At 38.6% G+C, this 23,332-nt stretch overlaps 1 protein-coding gene across 3 annotated transcripts in view; it reads left to right on the forward strand.

Moving 5' to 3' along the window:
• Window positions 1-23,332, forward strand: part of LOC134212331 (myosin-I heavy chain) — a 376,227-nt gene that overhangs the window by 323,624 nt on the left and 29,271 nt on the right. For all 3 annotated transcript variants that reach the window (XM_062690082.1, XM_062690083.1, XM_062690084.1), the window contains one exon: window positions 9,314-9,708. In XM_062690082.1, coding sequence (XP_062546066.1) covers window positions 9,314-9,708 — 395 coding nt within the window. The remainder of the gene's footprint in view (window positions 1-9,313; window positions 9,709-23,332) is intronic.

Genomic DNA, 23,332 nt, shown 5'->3' on the forward strand with positions numbered 1-23,332 from the left:
ACCTTAAATAGAATAAAGAATCGACTCAGTGAATAAAACAAATACGGGTAAGGTCAATGCAATGTCCAAGGTGCAAATTTTGTCTGCCTCTGATTTTGTCTAAACCCGATTTTATGACAGTTTTGTTATGATTTCTTCACGATCCATTTTTTTGTACAGAATTTTATACTCAGAAATAATACTGAAAACAACTAATTATTCTCATCGTCTATTACTTATTATGGATTACTTCATGAATTTGGATTTAGACTTCCAAAGAAGAATAATAATACAGTTTACCGACAACCGTTGCTGAAGGTCCTGGGCACCAAAAAGTTTCGTCATATCTGCTTTCGCAGAACTGCCTGTAAACAATGCCTTCCCGACATATGAAGGTTGACATTGCTTTGGATTTTAATTCCATGCTCATCCCACCTTTGAAAGACACGAAGGTTGAAGTACGTATGTCAATCCCTTGGCAACAAGACGGCCAAACTGTACATACAGTCACTCTCAAAATTGAGCGTACAGCATGGATTAGATGAATATATTCGAAAATTCCAAAGGAAATTTAATTGTTGGCTCGGTTGTTTTTAATGCATTTCAATATTCATTCCTTCCTTCAATGTATGCGTACATAAAATGGTTGAAATTTTTTCTCTAAAGTTCATTTATTTGAAAATAATTTCAAAATACGCCTATTAGATGTGACAAAATTGAGCGTACAGCTAATGTTTTTCTATAAAATTTCTCATTATAAACACGATTAATGTATTTTAATATTGTTTTTTCATGATTATATTTATATAATAAACATCCGCTACTTAAACATTCATTCATTATATAATAAACATCCGCTACTTAAACATTCAATGTTTTGAAATTAAACCATGGTTTAATCAAAATGGCGAACAAGTAAGATGTATAAACAATGCTATTTAACAATTCAATGCTGCTGGGCAAAAGATATGGATTTCACCGGGATCGTGTCTTATAAATGATAGATAATCGAAATCGAGCGAGACATACGATAAATTTTTGAAAATTCAGTCGGTAAATGATGAAAACAGATGTAAACATACAAAGAAAACGACAAAACGGGAACGGCATATTTCAAATTTAGTACTTTATTTAAAAGTCGATTTATAGGTAGCTTATAAGCTCAGGACACTCATTAATAATAATATTAATAAAAGAGCAGCACACGGATACATTATAAGATGTCATTTTATATTTGAAGACTCAGTCACCGTAGGAACAAATTTGGTTGAATCATTTAAATTCACCAAGATATCATTAAATAAGCTGCCGATCTATTAAAAAAGTTTATTTTCACTCGCCACATGGAAATCATCCAATTGTATCCCTTATGGTAACAGACCGTGGTGTTCAATCCAAATTTAATTATGAAATTACGATTTTAAGCTATCTTTTCAATATTCAATCAGAAGTGCTCTACGGGATTGAAAAGCTGTTTTTATGTTCGGTACCTTAACATGCACCTTGTACTTTTAGAATTTGACTGTGAATGATTGGATTCAATAATATTACTCTTAATGATAGACCTGAGACAATAATCGAGCTTTAAAACAAATTTTAGTTAAAGACATACTAAATTTGAATTATGTCATTCCTAACATTTGTCGTTTTCTCTGTATGTTTACATCTGTTTTCATCATTTACCGACTGAATTTTGACGAATTAATCATATGTCTCGCTCGATTTTGATTATCTATCGTATATAAGATACGATGCGTGGGAAACATACAAATTAAAGCATTTATTTTGCCCACAGGCATTGAATTGTTCAATAGCAATGTTCTTACCTCTCACTTGTTCGCCATTTTGACCAAAACATGGTTTAATTTCAAAATATTGAATGTTTAAGTAGCGGATGTTTATTGTTATAAATATAATCATGAAAACACAATATTAAAATAGGGGGAAAGACGGCTTTGGCAGGTTTTGTTCTATTATTGGCAGGGGGGTTTTTGTCGACCAAATTTTATGAAATTTGGCCACAATATTCTTTGATATGCAAATAATGTTTAGGCCAAATTTGAGCATAATAAGTCATAAAAAAAAACCCTGCCAATAATAGAACAAAACCTGCCAAAGCCGTCATTCCCCCTACATTAATCGTGTTTATAATAAGAAATTTTATAGAAAAACATTAGCTGTACGCTCAATTTTGTCACATCTAATAGGCGTATTTTGAAATTATTTTCAAATAAATGAACTTTAGAGAAAAAATTTCAACCATTTTATGTACGCATACATTGAAGGAAGGGATGAATATTGAAATGCATTCAAAACAATCGAGCCAACAATTAAATTTCCTTTGGAATTTTCGAATATATTCATCTAATCCATGCTGTACGCTCAATTTTGAGAGTGACTGTCTATCTTCACTGCACAGTGGTTTTGTTTTTGCTAAGGCACGCACTTGATCAGCAGTTTATCTCGGGCTATTCGAGGCAAATACAACCAAAACTTGGGCTGATTTACATGAGCGGTAGTAGTTTATTTTTGTGAACAAGATTAAATATGCTCTGTTAATAATATCCACGATTAGACATTTGCCAGAATGCTGTCTCAGTTGTTGTCAGTCCCATTTGGCTATTCCTAAGCTAAATTACCCATTTGGCTATTCCTAAGCTAAATTACCGACGAGTAGCATGCATTTTTTCAAACCAATGTTTGAACCAGTAGTAATTCCAAAGCCCGTGACAATTACGCTTTTTAGTTTTGTTGTTGAATGGCGGATCAAAAAAAAAAACATTGTCGACACAAAGGTTTCGTAATTTCATAATCTAATTACCCTGAAATTAAAATTATGTCTTATTGATTAATTGTATATATGATTCTGGTCTGAACTCACCTTCAGGGATATTTAAACAGAATAAATAAATATTACAACAACAATTTTAATTTCTTACGATGCTACAAAACTGTTTTGATTTCCCCGAGTACGCATTTTATCTGGGCGTCATATTTCTGCTCTCGCCAATGAATGAATTGGCCAAACGATATTGAAAACACGTTATATTGCAAAGTGTTTCCAAGTGGTTTAAATTTAATACCATTTCTTTGGATTCTAACGTGGATAGTACATGAAAATGACGTATGATGAAACACGTTCGTTCCACGTGAAAAAGAATTTTTGATTGTATTCAAACATGTACAATATTTTCAGTGTAGGATTGAAGCCAACGCGCATGGAAGACTTGGGAGTGCACGAATTCGAACTGATCAATTTGGCGAAATTGATCCGGATCTAAAGTTTCAGTTCTTCAAAACATTCTGATTTCAGGTTCAGTATGATGTCGATATAACTGTGCGAGTTGATTGGGAAAAGTATTATAACGTATTTGTGTTCCATTACATTGTTATACCTATGTCGTGCTGAAAACATTTGTTCCTCATATGCCCCGTATATTGCCCATAAATGCATAACTGTCCCGTGTGAAAATAAAATCAGACAAATATGGGACAGTAATGCTTTTGTGGGTAGTATATGTTCTGACGATATTCATTCATGTCGATCCATAACGACCGACGACGTTGTGGTTCATTAGTGTGGCGGTGTGGTCCGGCCAAACATATGCCATGTATCCGTGCACGTTGCTCAAACCGGCTGGCTGTCGGCTAACATGTGTCGAATATTAATTTGCCCTGCAAATCTCCAGTCGGATCGTGTTTGTAGTAATGTTCTCTTTCGTTTGCAGTTATGAGTTGAGATTTAAATCCGATCACGATTTTTCGTTGTTTTACAAAGTAAGTGCATTAGCAGATTGCGTAATTCGAAAAGTTTACTTTTTTTTTTGCATGTAGTGTTATGGTTTGAGGTCATCAAAAGAAATTCTGTCAAATAGCTATCAGGCCTATATAGTCCTAACATTTCATTTATTGAATTTTATTCATATACCTAAATATGGGTTGTCCAAACTGTAAAATTCTCATTTTATACTGAAATAACTAATTAACTGTTCTCGAAATATCATTTACAATTTCACAAATTGCAATTCAAAATAATGAGTAGATTTCCTAATAAGAGCAACGAAACACGATATGATGACATGTGAGATTCAGTACAATACACCTCAGACAATGTAGGTAATCTTGGTTTATTTGTCTGTTCTCACCCCCTCAGTAATGGTTTCCCACATCTTTCAAATGACATGCAAGGCTTTAGTTTTATGCCAATGCTGCCAGAAGCATGATGGGAAACTTAGTGCTCTAGTAACGACATAATTCTAGAAAACCCGGCTCGGTCATTATGGGCACTTGCGTATAACTTCATAGTTTTCTCAAGACTCAGCACAATCAGATCTCGTGTAATGCTAAGATTTAGATTTAAAATGCCATACCTAACAAGTGGTTCCAATCAATCAGCAGCAGGGATGACAAATTTAATCATTACATAATTTCTGATTTGTTTATGAGCAGATAGCCATTGTCAGCGTATCAAGATTGCAAAATAGCACTTTGACAAATGTCCCCCATTTCAAACAGAGATTATGATTGAGATGGGCGTTAACGTGAACCGTTATAATCTGACCGATTGGTGTACAAACTGAACATGCCAAGATTGATGTCTTTGGCGTGATTATTTATCATCGTCTTTTAGTCTACAGCCCATTTGTCAAAGGTGTTTGATGTTGTAATTCATCGTTTAAATTTGGATGGACATCGAGGCCAATTCTACGTGGTTAAACGAGACACTAGTTAGGTTGTTGAATTATGAAAATTTATTTTATATTTCGAAATGGTACTTTCGTACTAAACCAAGTTACAACTGATGTGACCACCAGGCATAAGAGAAACTAAACAAACTGTTAACAACATCGGATGTAAGAATATTTACCTACCTTGCGCAATAATATAGTATATATAATTATATTATATACGTATACTGAATTATTATTGATTAACTCCCAAATCTATCTTTCATTATTTTTTATGTCGAATCATGCAAGTTCGTTTGTGTTTGCTTAAATTCAATTGAAACATTAGTTAACACTTCTTATAGTAATTCTCAACCGCTTCATCAGCTTTTGACGTAGGACTTCGTATAAATTTTCTATATTGGGGCACACTTGGTGATTGCGAAAATCGAAGACCGTCACGAAAATATGATAGACTTGATAGACGTTAATGTCTCAGCCTTTTCTTGATGGATTTTCAAATTTTTGGGCCATTCGATCAACGCTTTCAAGTCAAGTAGAGTCAAAAAATTACAAATTCTTGAAAATACTGGTTTTCAACTGTTTATTATCGATAACTAGTGAAAAAAAGTTTTGAAATATGTAAACCAGCCAATCCCGTACATCAAAATCAAGCAAATTGTGGGTTGGATCTAATCCTCAGTTCGATTCGAACAAGATTTCACGCAGGGCAGGACGCATCGCATCGGTGGTGGTCGTCGGGGTCTTCGGTTACAGCAGATATTCAACCTCAACGATAGCAGCTACAGCTCTGGTTGTGGTAGCGTGGGCGACCGACATGAGTCAACGACGGTCTATCGACGCTTTCAACTTTGCTGTACTCTACGCGATTTTCTTTTGCCGATTTTGAAAACAGCTATCAAATCATCCTATTTCCTCACAAAATAAATTGTGATCCTGAAAACGACCGATCTTTACATAACGATGCGCTTTTCAATCACTCGATTGTAAGTATATGCGGTATCTCGAGAAAAAAATGTTTAAGGTGGTTCGAAACGAAATTCCGCGGAATTTCAAACAAATTCTAACTTAAACCATACTGTATTAAGTTTTCTGCCTACAGACGTTTTCAGTGTTTTGTAAGAAATATCTAATAGAAAACGAAAAGTATCTTTAACCATTTTATCCTAATTTTTCCAAAAGTGATCTGACTCAATATTTAAGACATCAGGCTCAGAGTGTTAATGTAAGCAGATAAGTATGAATCAGTTCAGCATAACTTTGTCAAAGAGGAAAAGCTGTGGCGTGGATTCCTAGAGCCTTGGAATTGTGAAGTCTTTTAGCGTGCTTCTTTCTTATTGAAGGCAGATTTCTTCACCTCTGGTTAGGCCTCAAACCAGGTTTAAACGCATGGGTAAGCAATTTTGGTAATTTGAATCTTACCTAAAAGTAAGAATAAAAAGTTCAGAGGATTGAATATACTCCACACAACAGAGTCAATGTTCGACGAATCATCGTGTACGATTTAAATTTAAATTTTGTGATATTCTTTGTCTATTTGTATATCTCATATTGACGGCATCTAGTCTGGGAGAACGAGAAATGAAAAAAAAATCTTCCTCACGGAGCAGAAATTTGTTAAATGCTGATCACGCCAGCTGGTGCGGGAGCACGCGAAATGCTTAAATTAATGTCTGCGCCGAAAATCAGAACATTATTTTATGTGAAATCGATCGTGTTGTAGAAGCTTTTTAAACGAAGCACATTGATTTTACGTTGGATTGATTTGAAACACGGTTTTCGTCTTCGAGTATTCAAAATAACTTCGCTTACAATAAATATTTACATACATAGTCGCTGTCCACATGAATTATCTTTTCAACTAACCAACGATTCCTTTTCCCGTGGCGCTCATGGAGATGCAGAGCATTCCGCGGTCTCCTATAACAATGAGTGTAAAACTAATTTTCCTTTCCGAATCTTAAATTGACTGTGAGGTCGTGATAGGCTCATACTGTCCATAGCAGCTGCCACTCTACGATGAATTCCATTGAAAGCGGCCTAAATACTGATCTACACCCGATTCGGTTTTTAAAATGATTTTTTTTTACACGGCCGTGTAAAAAAAATCCCATACAATTTTTTTGCATGATTCGTCGAGAAATCACAAAACTTTTTTTACACGGATTTTCAAATTTTGAACCGAAAACTATTTTTACACGGAACGCATCCCCCGGGTGTATTGGCTAATCGCCAATGGTATATAAACAGGAACACGGCGATTTACCTAACACAGACTGCTTCTTCTGGGCCCTCCTTAGCCATGCGGTAAGACGCGCAGCTACAAAGCAAGACCATGCTGAGGGTGGCTGGGTTCGATTCCCGGTGCCGGTTTAGACAATTTTCGGTTTGGAAATTGTCTCCACTTCCCTGGGCATAAAAGTATCATCGTGTTAGCCTCATGATATACGAATGCAGAAATGTTAACTGTGGAAGTGCTTAATGAACACTAAGCTGCGAGGCGGCAATGTCCCAGTGGGGGATGTGCAATCATTTATCATGACGGTAGATGGGATGTCGCATTTACTTATTTCAAACATACAGTTAATGTGTTTGGTTAAAAATAATAATAACAAGATTGTCTTGTTTTCTGTCCGTCCCTGCATATATAGCTGTACTTCAACAGTTGGGATGATATCGTACGGTACCAATCATCATATGTGGTCTGACTAACTAACTAATTAATAAGAAAACGCCCCTGTTGTTGTAACACTGTTAGTGTCTAATTAATTTTGAGTGGACCCTTGAAATGTATGACATGATTTGATACGATGAAGCGCTCAATTCACCGTCAATATCATGCCAAGACCATCTAAAATATGTATATTAATTACTTCGAGCAAACCTGCTAGTTCTTCTTCGAATTAATTCGCGCCGGAATGAACTAGTCAGGAGAAGCGTAGACACCGCCTTTCGGGTGACCACATTTCTTCATCTGTTTCCATATTTCCTGGATCTCTACGATTGGTATCGTAATCCGGGGGAACATTGATAATTTTTTAATTGTTTTGTAAATATTTCCTCCGTAACCGAAAGCATGTTTTTTTTATATTCATATTGTAGAACGTATAAGGCTGTTGTTCTTGATTATTTAAAACTTGTTTTAATGATCTTTTTCGAGTCGAGTTTCTCTTTTCTTCAATTTGGGGTACATCAAACTTTGATACATCAAGCTTTGAACATCAAACGTTTCAGGCATCATCGCCGCTAGTGGAACTATCTGGATTTTTAACAAAAAAATCAAAATTTTGAAACAAAAAATATGGATCACACAAGTATACTGGATTTCCTATTCATATGGGACAAATATGCGATCATGGGCAGTATAGGTACGAGCTTAATTTTATTGTTATTATTTTTGTTTTGAGTGCTTTTATGGCAGCTTGCTGTGAGTTCAAAAATTAATTTTAATTTAATTTTTCAAATGTTGACGAAAAATAAATGCAAATGCATCCAAAGGTTATATCATTCAGCTGCTTATTTAATAAAGAATTAGATACCTAACTCATAAAAAGTACTTGTAATATCAGAAAATAATAATTTATTCAGTTCTTGAAAATGGATAAACGGATCAATGTTACCCCGGCGATCAAAGTTCCCCCGCATTGCGGTAGTCGGAAAACATAATTAGAAAGATACTTGTACCGTGGACGCCGCTTCAGGTTGAATGGTAGTAAAACAAAATCTTTCACTAGCCCATTGACTGATACCTGCCTAGTGGAGTGAGAGATGTGTGACTAACACATCATCAGCCACCAATTTGATTCACAGTATCCCTTCACCCTGGCTAGCTGCTTGGCTAACTGCATAACAACAGTTACATTAAGATTTCCTTCTTCGGAAATGAAACTCGTTGAGCTGCGCCGCTCGTTGAAACTAAGCTTTCTACGTGTCTTTTTTTTTCTTATAGATGGGTCTACTCGCCTGGAAACATTGCATGACTTGGACAGACATATTCCTTAAATAATCGTATAGGTGTAAGGAAATCGCTGAGCAAACACCAATTATTACTTCAATGCGTATTGGCTAGTGCTCGATTCCGAATATACTTACAGGCACTCTGGCAAAACAGGAAATCCGTTACGTCATGAAATCAAGCATTTACTATTGATCATTGGTGTCAATCTTCCGCATTGAATGAGAGCCTACCGAAATGAGGAAATCAGAGTACAGCTTGAAACGATTGGGACAGGCGAAGTTTTATTAAAATTCATAATACCGTGGAATACAAACAATTTCTTCGGCTTTTGCAGCGTTCAAAAATCATATCACCATACAATGCACGTTATCAATTAAAGCCAATTTAAAGCGAACTGAAACGAACTGAAATGATGTTATTTTCCATGCCCACATTGTAGCATAAGAATGTCTGACGTTCCTGCATATTGTTTGCAGTAAGTAAGTTGGAACATAAATGCGTTTACTTATGGATAAACCATAACAAAGCAACGCCGGTTATAAAAAGCTGCAGTCTGTATTCGCATGCTTGAATCATGTTTACAAGTTAGGAGAGCCCACTTGCTACTGAGTCCGCAAGCATATCACCTAGAACACCACAGGAAACGTTATAATGTTGTACTAAAGATTGGTTTTTCTCTTCTTTTCAGATACAGCGCAGTGTGGTGGCGGCATCGGCACGAATGCCGGTATAACAGGCGGCGGAACTCTTCCGCGAAGGACGACAGTCGGATACACCAGCAAGCACCAGACTGCCCTGGGTGGAACGGGGGCTGGATTGGGTGGTGGTGCCCATCTGATCTCTCCGGGTGGGGTCTCCAGTGGACCCGGAGGTGGAACGATCATCGGAGGAACACTAAAACAGCATTTTACGCACGGTGGTGGTCGACCGAGTGGAGTCAACGAAGTCGGCGGGGGAACCGGTGGCAATGGGACGGGCACCAAAACGGTGAAACTAGACGACCTGATACACCTGCCGGGACCGCTAACCGAGGATGCGGTAATGCGGACGCTCCAAACCCGATTCAACGAGGGGAAGTTCTTCGTAAGTACCGCTGAGCCAGATTGTTGTTTGTTTTTATTGCACTTGATAATTACTTGCGCTGTTAAGTGTGGATGAATTGGCGCACTTTTGTGGCCGGCGTCGGGTTTGTTGATTCTCGGAATTCAGTTTTACGGTTCTATGGTAGTATATAGTCATAAAATGTCTCTATCGAGATCGTTTGGGTTACCGTTGGAATGCGAATTAATGGGTCTGGACTGTTGCTTGTGAGTCAGTTGTGCTTTCTTATTTAAAAGAACATTATGCATGTCAAAAAGATCGTCTAAGCTTTTATGTACAAGTTGGAACATTTCACATCAAGATAACATTATGCTCATATTTCCGTAAAAATGGTAATAGAACATTTACATATAATTTTTTTTGAACATTATTGCGTTTTTATGGGAAGCTTAATGTGTACCATTTTATTCTAAAAATAAAATAAAATTTGAATCTACTAAACAGATAAAATACATCCATCGACACCTAATCCAGCTTATTGAAACATAAACTTATTGACGATCTAGCCGACTGAAACGAAGACTTGTAAAAACAGCAACGGTATACTCTGCCTACAATTTCTCCAACGGCTCTCGATGACGATTAATGCATTGCACACGACCGGCCCGCAAGAGAGGTTTAAACGGATGATGCGCGATGACGAAGGGTGGAACCGCTGCCACATTTAGCCGGTCATTACTACAAAGGCTGGCTTAACTAGGTTTTGCATAGAAAGAAATATGCACTCTCGCGCGCGATCATTAACTGTGCGTTCGCTCGACCAATCCGCTTGAAGCAACCGTTTAAATAGTACAACAACTCGAGCGAATTGCTAATTAAACACAACTGCTTTTTAATCCTTCGATCCGGCTGCGAAGCGGAACCTACGCAAGTGCGCCCGAGAGTGGATTTCCTCGTTCTAGTTTGCTTCATCATTTCGTGAAAAGACAAGCTGGTGGCAATCTTGGACAATTTATCAAACTCACAAAAGAAAAAAAAGATGATCGTCTATTACTGCTATTAAGAAATTTGGCGGAACCAGGTCTGAGATTTTGCGTTCACATTTCACTTTCCACACTATTTTCTACTTACGCTCGCATTTAGTTTAATCGCGATGGATTTTTAGGAAATGGAAATGATTAACTCATACAATAGTGAAAACAAAGTTTTTTTTCCCACTGTCTGTCTCCTGCGTTGAAACGAATTTCTAATTAATTAACTGACCCAATGTCAAAAGCATATGTCTATCAATGTTAGTGGTGGTTCTCCATCCCCATTTACGATGCAAGACGTTTGGCAGATCTATCAAATTTCTTATTTTGCCTTTTTAATTTTTTTTCTCAAGTCTGATTTAATTCTGTGCAACCAATATTGTATAATGGTATTAATGGTTACGAAAAAATCGATGTTCCGGATCCCCGTTTCAGGTCTTTCACTATTGATTAGCATAGCATATGATAGCATATACTTACTTGATACTTGATGGGCTACCCAGTCAACCACATATCGTATATGAAAGAGAAATTTTATCGCATATGATGCTATTTATTATCACAATCGTATTTAGCACTTATAAATAAGTCTAAAATATGATTACTATCGTATAAAATATTTTAGTATGGCATATTTACGATTGTATTCGAAAAAGTCGTAAATTAATATAAACAATATCAGTGTAATCATATTGGATCGCTAATATCGTTAATACAGACGCGTGTTGTTATGCAAGTCGCATATTGATGAGCGTTGTACGTATATGACTACTTTCTTCTGCGTGTTTATCGAATCCCACTGAACCTTACAAATATAAATAATTTATTTTCACTTACTTTATTCCTTCGATGTGCTTAGATGCCAATATCGCTGATATAATACTCCGCTGCTTATTACCACTGCGCGTCAATGCTGTAATATTAATAACAATCAAAATCTAAAATATCCCAGAGGTAAAAAATGTGAAACATTACTGTTGTTGACATTTCAACATCGCAGAATCATTTGGAATGCTGCGTAATCGTAATTATGCATGAACATTATCGGGATAATCATATGTAGTTTCCATGTACGATTCAACTCATCTTTATTCATGCAACAATGAAGTACTCAAATCGTATAAATGTAGTATGTATCGTAATTTGTAATATTAAAGCTCATGTCAATACTAAACTTTCAACTACGTTATTATTGTCAAATTTGTGATGCTTTTCAAGAGTTGCTAAGTAGCACCGATGGTACTGTATCGGCCTTTAGATCCAGATGTCGACTGTTCGAGACCGGGGCTTGTTATTTTTTTTATGTACACAATTCTCTGGATCGTATAAATGCTTACGCAAACTCAAGAAAGTCGTATATGGCCTCCACTTTAGTAGGTATATGGCGATTCTGTGCATTATATACATGATTCATTGTAGGTATATGGTAACCTATATCATTTGCAATACGTATCAAAATGTTGACTGGGTTCAGCTCTTCGATGAACCTACGCCGAATGGAGTATCCTTCTCCACTGGACTCGATCCTGGGCCAATCGCTTCCAGTCGCCCTGAACATTGAGCGCCCTCAGGTCCTCTTCAACTGCAAAAAGCCATCGTGTACGCGGCCTTCCACGAAGCCTGCGGCCTCTTCCGGGTTCTCTACTAAATATTATCTTCGCTTGACGTTCTTCCGACATACGAACAACGTGACCAGCCCACCGTAGTCTGCCGTGTTGTATAAGCTTAATAATATCCAGCCCTTTATACACCTGGTACAATTCGTGATTCATGCGACGCTGGCAGATACCGTTCTCCTGTTTACCGCCGAGTATTGTCCGCAGGACCTTACGCTCAAACACTCCAAGAGCTCTCCGATCAGCCTCCTTTAACGTCCATGTCTCATGGCCGTATAAAGCCACCGGAAGAATCAGAGTAGTATATAGCGCGAGTTTTGTTTTCGTTTGAAGACTACGGGACTTAAGCTGGTTACGAAGTCCGTGATAAGCCCTATTTGCAGCTGCAATACGCCTTTTCACCTCGCGGGTAACATCATTATCGCACGTCACTAATATTCCAAGATACACAAATTCTTCCACCACTTCAAATTTTTCACCATCCAGCACCATTTCGCTACCACCACCACTAATGAACCCACGTTGATTGCAAGCGACCATGTACTTCGTTTTGCTGGTATTGATCGTGAGAATCGTACGCCGCCTTGAAATCAATAAACAGATGATGTGTCTGCAAGTTGTACTCCCGGAATTTATCAAGGATTTGTCTCAGGGTAAACATTTGATCCGTCGTTGATCGGCCCTCACGAAAACCTGCTTGGTATTCGCCGACGAAGGACTCTTCAAGCGGTCTCAATCTGTTGAACAGAATACGGGACATAATTTTGTACGCCGAATTAAGGAGGGTTATTCCTCGGTAATTGGCGCACTCCAGTCTGTGCCCTTTCTTAAAGAGAGGGCAAATGAGACCGTCCAACCAGCTAGCAGGCATTTCCTCGTCTTTCCATATTTTCGACATAATGTGGTGCAGAACTCCATAAAGTTGCTCACTGCCATGTTTGAGAAGTTCAGCCGGGAGCTGGTCCTTCACCTCATCTAGTGTAGGTGACTCCACAGCTTGTCCATCGTCGCTAATATTTATTCTGTTCACCGATGCACCGTCACTTCCTCCATTCAACAAAGTCTCGAAGTGTTGTTTCCACCTGGCAGCCACTTCAGTTTTATCTGTCATCAAATTCCCTTGTTGGTCTTTGCACATGACGGGAGATGGCGCTGTCTTTCTCCGCACGCCATTGACAGACTCATAAAACCTCCGCATATCGTTCTGCTCCATTTTTTCCTGCGCCTCACTAATAACTTGTTCTTCATACTCTTTTTTCTTCCTGCGGTGGGTTCGTTTTTCGGCTGCTCTGGCTTCCTTGTACCGATCTCTATTCGATCGGGTACCCGACACCAACATCCGGCTTCTGGCAACGTTCTTCTCGTCTGTCACTCTCTGACACTCCACATCGAACCAACCCGTCCTGGGTCGCCTCTGTGCAGTGCCTACCACTTCTCGTGCTGTTGTGCTCCATGGATCGACTCCCATAGATCGTTGATGTTGTCGCTAACGTTGATTGCACTTATCCGTTCGTCGAGCTTCTGGCGGTACTCAGCCGATACTCCTTCCGCCGACAATCGCTGGATATTGCAACGCATCGTTCGCTGTGATCTTTCGTTCGATACAGTTGACAACCGTGATCGAATTTTACTGACAACGAGGTAGTGATCAGAGTCAATGTTCGGACCTCTGAATGTACGCACATCGATAACATCCGAGAAATGGCGCCCATCCACCAGAACATGGTCTATCTGGTTGCAAGTTTCACCATTTGGGTGTCCACAGGTGTGCTTTGGGATGTTCTTTCGTGCAAAGTAGGTGCTACTGATGGCCATCCCTCTTGCAGCAGCAAAATTTACTAGCCGTAGGCCGTTGTCATTGGTAGCGGAGTGAAGGCTCTCCCTACCGATTATGGGACGGAAAAAGTCCTCTCTACCGACCTGAGCATTAGCGTCTCCGATAACAATTTTTACGCCATGCTTTGGGCACTCTCCATAGGCTTTATCAAGACATTCATAAAACGTGTCCTTCACGTCGTCGGATTTATCGTTTGTCGGTGCGTAAACGTTGATTAGGCTGTAATTGAAGAATTTGCCCCGTATCCTCAACACACAGATTCGTTCGCTAATGGGTTTCCACCGCATCACTCGCTTCATCTGCTCGCCCATCACTACGAAACCAACTCCATGCTCTGCTTTTTCACCGCCGCTGTGATAGATGTTATACTTGAATGCAGTGTTGGTCGTGGGGTCCACGGAATTCACGTTCTCCGGATCTAGGCCATCGGACTTCTTGAATAGCAGCCACGTTCACTCCAACCTTCTGCAGTTCACGAGCCAGAAGGCTCGCTCATCCAGGTTCATTTAGGGTCCTGACATTCCAGGTACCGAGTTTCCAATCATAGTCCTTATTTCGTTGCCGGGTCGGTTGCCAAAAATAACTTTCTCTTTTTCTTCTATCTCCATTTTTCGTGGTATTTGAGAGGCTTCAGGAAGCTACCTTACCGGGGTCGCGTTACCTACATCGCGATGATGGGGCTGCCACCTTAGGTATAGCTGACGCGATACAGCATTTCGTTAATCAGCCGGATACCAGGCAGACGCTGTTTGAGCCGCACCTCCTGGTGAACAGACGCTCGAGGCGTACCTTCTCACTCTAGCTGATGTCAGAAGGACAACAGTGCCCAGGCTGCACTACCAGCTAAGTACACAACCCTTAGCTGGCGGTCTTTTGTCATCGGACGACCCGTGGAAGCGTGAGATAGGGACTTGTGGGGACCAGGGCTCTGTTGGGCGCTCCTTCCTTGATGTCAACCCACCATTTTGATAGCATATATGATTTTATAAATCGTGGGTGGCTATCCAGTTTTCCGCGAGCGGTAATGGCCGCTAGCTTGCCTGCGGGTTAGTCTCACATTGATCAAAGTGCTCGAACGGTGGGTGCAGTTGACCTCCACAAACGTCAAATCAGAGGCTAACCCGGAGGCAAACTGGCGGCCGAAAATGCCGTTTAATAGAAATCGTTCATTGGCTGAAAGAGCGATTAGACTCAAAAATGTTCAAAAAATGCAAAACAATCATTTACTGCCAAATGACCTATTCGGCTAAACAGATTTTTTGGCAAAACGACCGATTCAGCAAGACGACACTTTCGGCCGAATGCCCATCTTGTCCAAATGACCCTTTCTGCCACACGATCATTTCAGCCAATTGAGCTATTCGGGCAACTGTTTAATAAAATAATTTTAGACTAGATGGGCTTCGGTCAAATGGTTTGTTTGATCAAACGACATATTAGGCCAACAAACTTTCAGCCTTACCAAGAAATGGTTCGGTATTCTTGTTTATGTTGGTGAAAACATCAAACAAGCTTAAGGGGGGTATTTTGGACTGTTCTCCTCTACTTCCTTAGATAAAAAAAACAGTTGTCGTTGTGAAGCTATTTGACTTTCGTGAAAGTGGTTATAAAGAAACCAAAAATACTCATTACAGATATTGATGTTATTCTTGATGTTATTCCTTTACGTGTTAAATTGAATTGCCAGCATCAAATCATTGGGCAACAAAGACTATATGTTCCCTTGCTAAATTCTCTATGTTGTCAACGTATTCATACAGTTTAAGATCCTAATGGGTAACGTTTCAGAATGGTTTTCCACCGGGGGTCCCGTAGCGTAGTTGGCTACACGTTCGCCTTACAAACGGATGGTCATGGGTTTGGTTTGGTTCCCAGCCCAGCCCCGTCTGTCGCCGGATCCGCAGCCCATACAGTGGCGTTTGGGGTATGCGCAATACCGTCACGGCTGCCTGATATGACGACTGACAACTTGTTATTCTCGGAGGCATTCCTCCAACGTTACCCGGATAAATGTCAAGCGAACAATGCAACGATCATTGGATGCACTGCATGAACAAACGGACACAATGGACTCACGATGAGATGGACTGGCAACGACAACAATAAATGAGTAATGGAAATCTAAAAATAGATTCTGTACAGCAGAATACCACAGTAGATCTCAGCACAGTAGCGGTTAAAATAACACAGAGTTGCCTATCAAATAAAGAAAGGAATAAAAAAAATGGTTTTCGACAAAAGATAAGCGATTTCGATTTCGCCTAGCGACTGTTGTATCGCGTTTGTTTGGGGGATCCTTTACTGTCCTATAATTTTCGAACTTTAAACTGCGCGTGCTCAGTTAAATTACAAGTTGTTTTACAACCGAATTTACTAAAAATTTAGGAGGATTAAATTGCAAATGCTTTTAAGCAAAGTCATTTTTTGAATTATTTACTCTAGTGGCTATTAATTATGTACTTTAATCATCATCTATTGTATTCAAGGATGTTAACGATCATTTAGTAATTTGCCTTCGATCATTTAGTAGTTTGTCAATAACTCATTCCAGAGGATAAATTTTAAAATGTGTTGTATGGTGGACTTCTAGTGCAAAGGTTTATCTACAATTTTGCCTAACAGTTCGTTGTTTAAATTGCCCTAATAACGGAGCTATAGCGCTAGTAGCAGTACCTTGACTAAATGATTGCATATTTTGTTATCATTTAGTATAAATATAGCAACTAGCCCCGTAACTCCTTTAATAGTGTAATTCGAACATCGACCTGTTAAGGAGAGTTGTAGAGTCGCACTAAAAGTCCACCATACAATACATTTTGAAATTAAGCCTCTGGAATGAGTTATTGACAAACTACTAAAAGATCTAACGCAGATTACTAAATGATCGATAACATCCTTGATTGTATCACCCCTTTCGCAAATGGATGCAAAAGACATCACTGCAACTGAATATGAAACGTAATATCACAGATAAAATATGTACTTCGAAAAGATATGTAACGGAATCGAAGAGCAAGGAAAATAGTGCTTTCCTTGCCATAATTGAAAAGATTACTTCGCATAAGGTGGTTGAAGTATGCCTTTAAATTCCCTTATACTTTTAATTAAATTTCCAATCACACCTTGCTGCACCTAACCAATATCTTTCCGTCGTTATTCACCACGGTGTGTCTGTGACCATTATTAACGAAAAAAAATGTCCATCCATTCTGAACTCGCCTTTCGAAAGATATAATATCCAGGCGTCTGCTATGAAAATTTCAAAATCTTTCATCTAGGGAATCGAAAGTTATAGCGGTTACAAATTTAATGATTTTTGCGTTCGATATCTCACTAATATGCAACCATATATACCGTGATTTTCCTCCTGATTACATCCAAATAAATTATCATCAAATATGCAATTTGCAACCTCAATCAACTATAACCTAAAACCTATTCTTTGAATAATAGAAAAAAAATAGCAAAGGATGTTAGAGATAACATTGTACAAGTATCGATGGCAAAATAGACAATACAACCAAAATACAGTATTCAAGTTACAGAATTATTGCACTTCAATCTCCTAATCATACCAAAGTGTGAATATTGTCTATGACAGACAAGTAACTACACTCTGTATGATGATTCTGCTTTTATTAAATATGATAATAGTTGGTAACATAGAATACCGCGCTGAAACAATGTTGTCTTTCATAGGTACTGGGTAGTTAGTAAGACTAGTAACCAACATTTAAACAACAATGTGCATCATTTGTTGTCAGTTATACAACCATCATCCAGTTCGATTCAAGCAGTGGTACGAAAACGAGTTCCATTTGGAAAAAATGGGAAAGGCTAGATCACACGAGGAAAACAGCCTTTTCCGAGAACTGTAAACGGAAGAAGCATATATGCACCACTTCGGAACGTCTCAACAATTTAACTGACTTGCTGAACTACGATACATTTACTTCATAAATTAATGCATTTACTACATAAATTAACTGACACAGGGAATACTAGTATCCGACTAGAAGATGGAAACCATCGCATTTCCATGAAGCCAGGTAAGAAAATGAGAGATTTCAAAAGACTGACACTATTTAAGAAATATTTCACTGTCATGATTTTAGTACAATTCCATTTAATTCCACCAAATCATATTACATATCGTATTTCGACCTCAACTGTATGTTCGTCTTCATTGTCTCGTACTTGACTCGACTCAAGTCGAGACACTGAAGACGACCTTACAAGTCAACAGACTAAATACTCACGCTCCTCTAATGTGGACGTGTACAATACACATGTGGAAGTGTTGGCTTGACAAATGGATTGCGAGTGATTTGACTATGCGTCCAATTTAGGAATCTCGAGCTCATTCTGTAGCCTCTAGGCTGCGAAGGCCGATGGAGGTCCTTCGTAGCTGAGTTGGTTAAAGCACTAGTCTTGCGTACTGTAGGGCGGGTCGTGGGAGGTAACCACCGAAAGGAAAGTGGTTACCTCCAATACATTTTCAATTCATTATCTTCCACAAAATGTACATATTCACATATAAGTTTTCATAACATTGTAAATTAGTTTATGTAGTAAATGCATTATTTTATGAAGTAAATGCATCGTTTTTCAGCAAATCAGTTAAATTGTTGAGACGTTCCAAAGTGGTGCATATATGCTTTTTCCGTTTACAGTTCTCGGAAAAGGCTGTTTTCCTCGGGTGATCTAGCCTTCCCCATTTGTTTTCCAAATGGAACTCGTTTTCGTACCACTGCTTGAATCGAACTGGATGATGGTTGTATAACTGACAACAAATGATGCACATTGTTGTTTAAATGTTGGTTACTAGTCTTACTAACTACCCAGTACCCATGAAAGACAACATTGTTTCAGCGCGGTATTCTATGTTACCAACTATTATCATATTTAATAAAAGCAAAATCATCATACATAGTGTAGTTACTTGTCTGTCATAGACAATATTCACACTTTGGTATGATTAGGAGGTTGAAGTGCAATAATTCTGTGATTTGAATACTGTATTTTGGTTGTATTGTCTATTTTGCCATCGATATTTGTACAATGTTATCTCTAACATCCTTTGCTATTTTTTTTTTTCTATTATTCAAATAATAGGTTTTAGGTTATAGTTGATTGAGGTTGCAAATTGCATATTTGATGATAATTTATTTGGATGTAATCTGGAGAAAATTCACGGTACATATGGTTGCATATTAGTGAGATATCGAACGCAAAAATCATTAAATTTGTAACTGCTATAACTTTCGATTCCCTAGATGAAAGATTTTGAAATTTTCATAGCAGACTCCTGGATATTATATCTTTCGAAAGGCGAGTTCAGAATGGATGGACATTTTTTTTCGTTAATAATGGTCACAGACACACCGTGTCACACTTATGGATCGTGCAAAATTACCGCGGCTCGAAGCTAATTCGATGATGGGATAATTATTTTTGATTAAATTGACCTACTTGAGATCACTGTAGGAAATAGCATTGAACGAAAAAATTTTAAATTGTCTATGCCATGAGATAATTGACACTAGGAAATGGAATTTAATTAATGCGTGATCATGCGAAAGCTGCAATTCCACGAGTACTGCAAGTAATTTTTTATAGATGTCAAAATTGCACTGGCATAAAGTTAGACAACATGTTTTCACCAGCCAACTAATTTTCGCGGTGAATAATCCACTTGGCATGCTGGTTTGATTGGAAAATGTCGCAAACCTGATTTAGACCAATATCAACATACACCTGTGTTCAGAATAATAGCAGCGGAAGCCGTTTTTCATACAAAATGGTCAACTTTGACAAGCTGTAACTTGGCACCCCGATGATCGATTGAGCTGAAATTTTGGCAGTGAACTACAAATATGATGAATTTTGCACATACTTAGTATCAATTTTTTCGAATGACGCGTTCAAAAATTACGCACTAGGTCAAATTGTTCAAAATAATAGCAGTTTTTGTTTTGGAAATATCAGGAAAACAATTGATTGGAATGTTATCAATTTGAATTCAGGTGCTGCGAGTCACTAAGTTTATAATTTAAAAAATATAAATTGTTGACTTTGACATTTGAATTGGCCAATATAACAAAAAGAAAAACTGCTATTTTTTTTTGAACAATTTGACCTAGTGCGTAATTTTTGAACGCGTCATTCGAAAAAATTGATACGTAGTATGTTTAAATTTCATTATATTTGTAGTTCACTGCCAAACTTTCAGCTCAATCGGTCATCGGGGTACAAAGTTACAGCTTGTCAAAGTTGACCATTTTGTATGGAAAACGGCTTCCGCTGCTATTATTCTGAACACAGGTGTAGGTTATGAGTGCTGTACATGATATTGAGGAAACAAAAACTAATTTAATAAATATGACACATGCTATTTCGAATAAAACCTTGTGCTAGAAAATAGATCAAATTATCACCATAAAACGCTCAAATGTTCGAACATGAACCTCATCTAGGGTCCTTGCCTAACCCCACAAACTCAACCGCGCATTCCATCGGGTCTAATATATAATAACGAACCTCACAGTTGTTTCTTACCTTCCAAATTGCTCACTTCCTCTCATTCTCACCCCGATGTAAAACTTCACCAGCGCAGCGCGCCGCCACAACCTTCACTGCAGGCACGGATTTAATGGATCATAAACCCTGAAATGGAAGAGTGGTAAAAGCCAAAGAGCAAGAAACCATTAACCTCACGTTTTCCGCGAGCATGCGAGACGTCGTCGTCGTCGTCGTCCACAGCCGTACGGGCTTGGACCGACCTATTTCATGCTGTGACTACCGACTTCGTACAACGAACGTTTCGTGTATGTCGAAATGAACCAAAGTTACCGTCAAATAGAATGTCAACAAATGCTCTCGCATAGCTGGCCGACCGACCGATGTCAAACCACGGGAACCTGGACTGAAATTTGTCCGGCCGATCGTTGTGGAAACCGAAAAGTGAAAGATAATGCCCCCCATCCTTGACAGTCGATCTACATGGCTTCTGCCAACTGTGTCGAGCCGAGCACAATAGTGAAGTGGAATGGTTTCCAACCATCAACGGAGGTGACCGGTCGGCCAATTATGAAGGTTGCTTTGGAGTTTGAAAATCTTGCGCACTGGAGCGATTCCGATGCTGGCTGTGACCATGTTCTGGCTGAACGCCGCGCAAACACAGGTCCACTGAGATTTGGTTCTTGAATGCTTACTACAGTAGATATGTACCCCAAATGACTCATAAAAGATGTTTCTATGCAGGAAAAAAATGGTTGGAAAACAGATGAGAAAAATTATAATTTGCTTTTAATTTGCTTAGAATTGTTTAATGCAGTGTCGTGAAATACGACAGCTCAGATATTGGACCGGACAAACGAAAGCGAAGCTGGGTGAATTATTTATTCATTACAAGTCGCGCTTTTTTATGCTTACAGATAGGGGCTCCAAGTGTTATAACATGAGAAATAATGCACGTGCAGTGACTACAGTAGGTTGTGTACTGGAAAAGGAGACCATTAGTTATGTTGATCGTGGTGGATGTGAGTAGGTAAGAATAAGGCGGTGTCGTCAGACTAAAGAAGTTACGCCCTATAGCGCCTTACCTATGTTGCATGGTTACAGTTGAAACTACTAAACTGTGGGTGTAATGCAACTGATGGATGATTTACACACTAATATTGAGAAAGTTTTATTGTCTCATGAGCAGTGTTGGGAAGAACACAAATTATCAAATCTCATCCACGATTCAAATCAAGCACTAATCAAATCTTACGGGAGATTCTCACCGGGTAACGAACCGAACAGTTCGTCGAATTCTAATTTTTCAAACATGCCTACCTATGCAAGCATCGCTGCAGGCAGGCCATATTTCATTTCTGAAAATTTACCGATAATGAATGACTTTCATACCCATTCTTCAACGGAAAATAACGTTCGTTCTGATGACGCAGGTAGCATGTCTGCTTCCGACTTTGATATTCTAAATGAACAATTGCATCACATGATTGATGCAATGTTCAACGCAAATACCAAAACTGAAGCTTTTCAGGTTGGTATCAAATTTACTCAAAAAATTTTTATTGAACTTCGTTTTAATGGATCCGAATAATTCTTTGAAAATTTCAAATTGGAATGCCCGCTCCTTAAAGGGTGAGGAAAATGAATTATTCAACTTCCTATCAGTTCATAATGTGCACATTGCCTTTATAACTGAAACATATTTAAAACCTGGTCTTTTCATCAAAAGATATTCAAATTATTTTATTTACCGAAATGATAGTCTTGACAGAGCCTGTGATGAGGTCGCCATTGTGATTTATAGACATATCAAACATAAATTATATCCTTCGTTTGAAACCAAAGTTTTCGAAACTTTAGGAGTTTCTGTTGAAACAAATTTTGGACAATTCTCTTTTATTGCTGCCTATTTGCCTTTCCAGTGCAATGGGCAGCAGTTGCTGCGAGTTGCTAAGGCCATGGGCATTCAACCACTCATCAGTTATTAAGAGTTACAAATTGATTTCGACTCAACAAATCTGAAAGATATTGGAGTGGAGTAGCTCTTCATGATATAGAGAAAGCATTTGACAGTGTTTGGCATGAAGGTTTGATTGTAAAATTGATGAATTTTAATTTTCCTCTGTACATTATTAAACTGATCCAAAATTATTTATCAGATCGCTCACTGCAGGTAAACTATCATGAATCCTAAATCTGATAGATTACACGTAAGAGCTGGTGTCCCCCAAGGCAGCATACTGGGGCCCATATTGGCCAGATGCCACGGGTCTCTCAGACAAAGGGCGAAGCCTTTGTGTCATTTGTAGTAGATTGCAAAAAAGTTTGGATATTTTCTCCACTTACTCGCAAAAATGTAAAATTTCCCCGAATGCTTCCAAAACTCACCTTATAATTTTCCCACATAAGCCGAGAGCTTCTTAGTTGAAACCTTCTAGCAAACATATTGTCACTATGATTCATTCATTTCATTTATTTAGTTTACATATAAACAGATAACACTGAATCAACAATTTAACGCCACAATACACGGTTCGAGGCCGCATCATCCCCACGCGCGCCACGTCTGCCCACTTTGCTCGCTGTGCTCCACGACGTCTCGTTCCTGCCGTATCGGAAGCGAATACCATCTTTGCAGGGTGGCTGTCCGAGACTCTTGCAAC

This window comes from Armigeres subalbatus, chromosome 2, assembly GCF_024139115.2.
Source record: "Armigeres subalbatus isolate Guangzhou_Male chromosome 2, GZ_Asu_2, whole genome shotgun sequence".
Taxonomy (NCBI): domain Eukaryota; kingdom Metazoa; phylum Arthropoda; class Insecta; order Diptera; family Culicidae; genus Armigeres; species Armigeres subalbatus.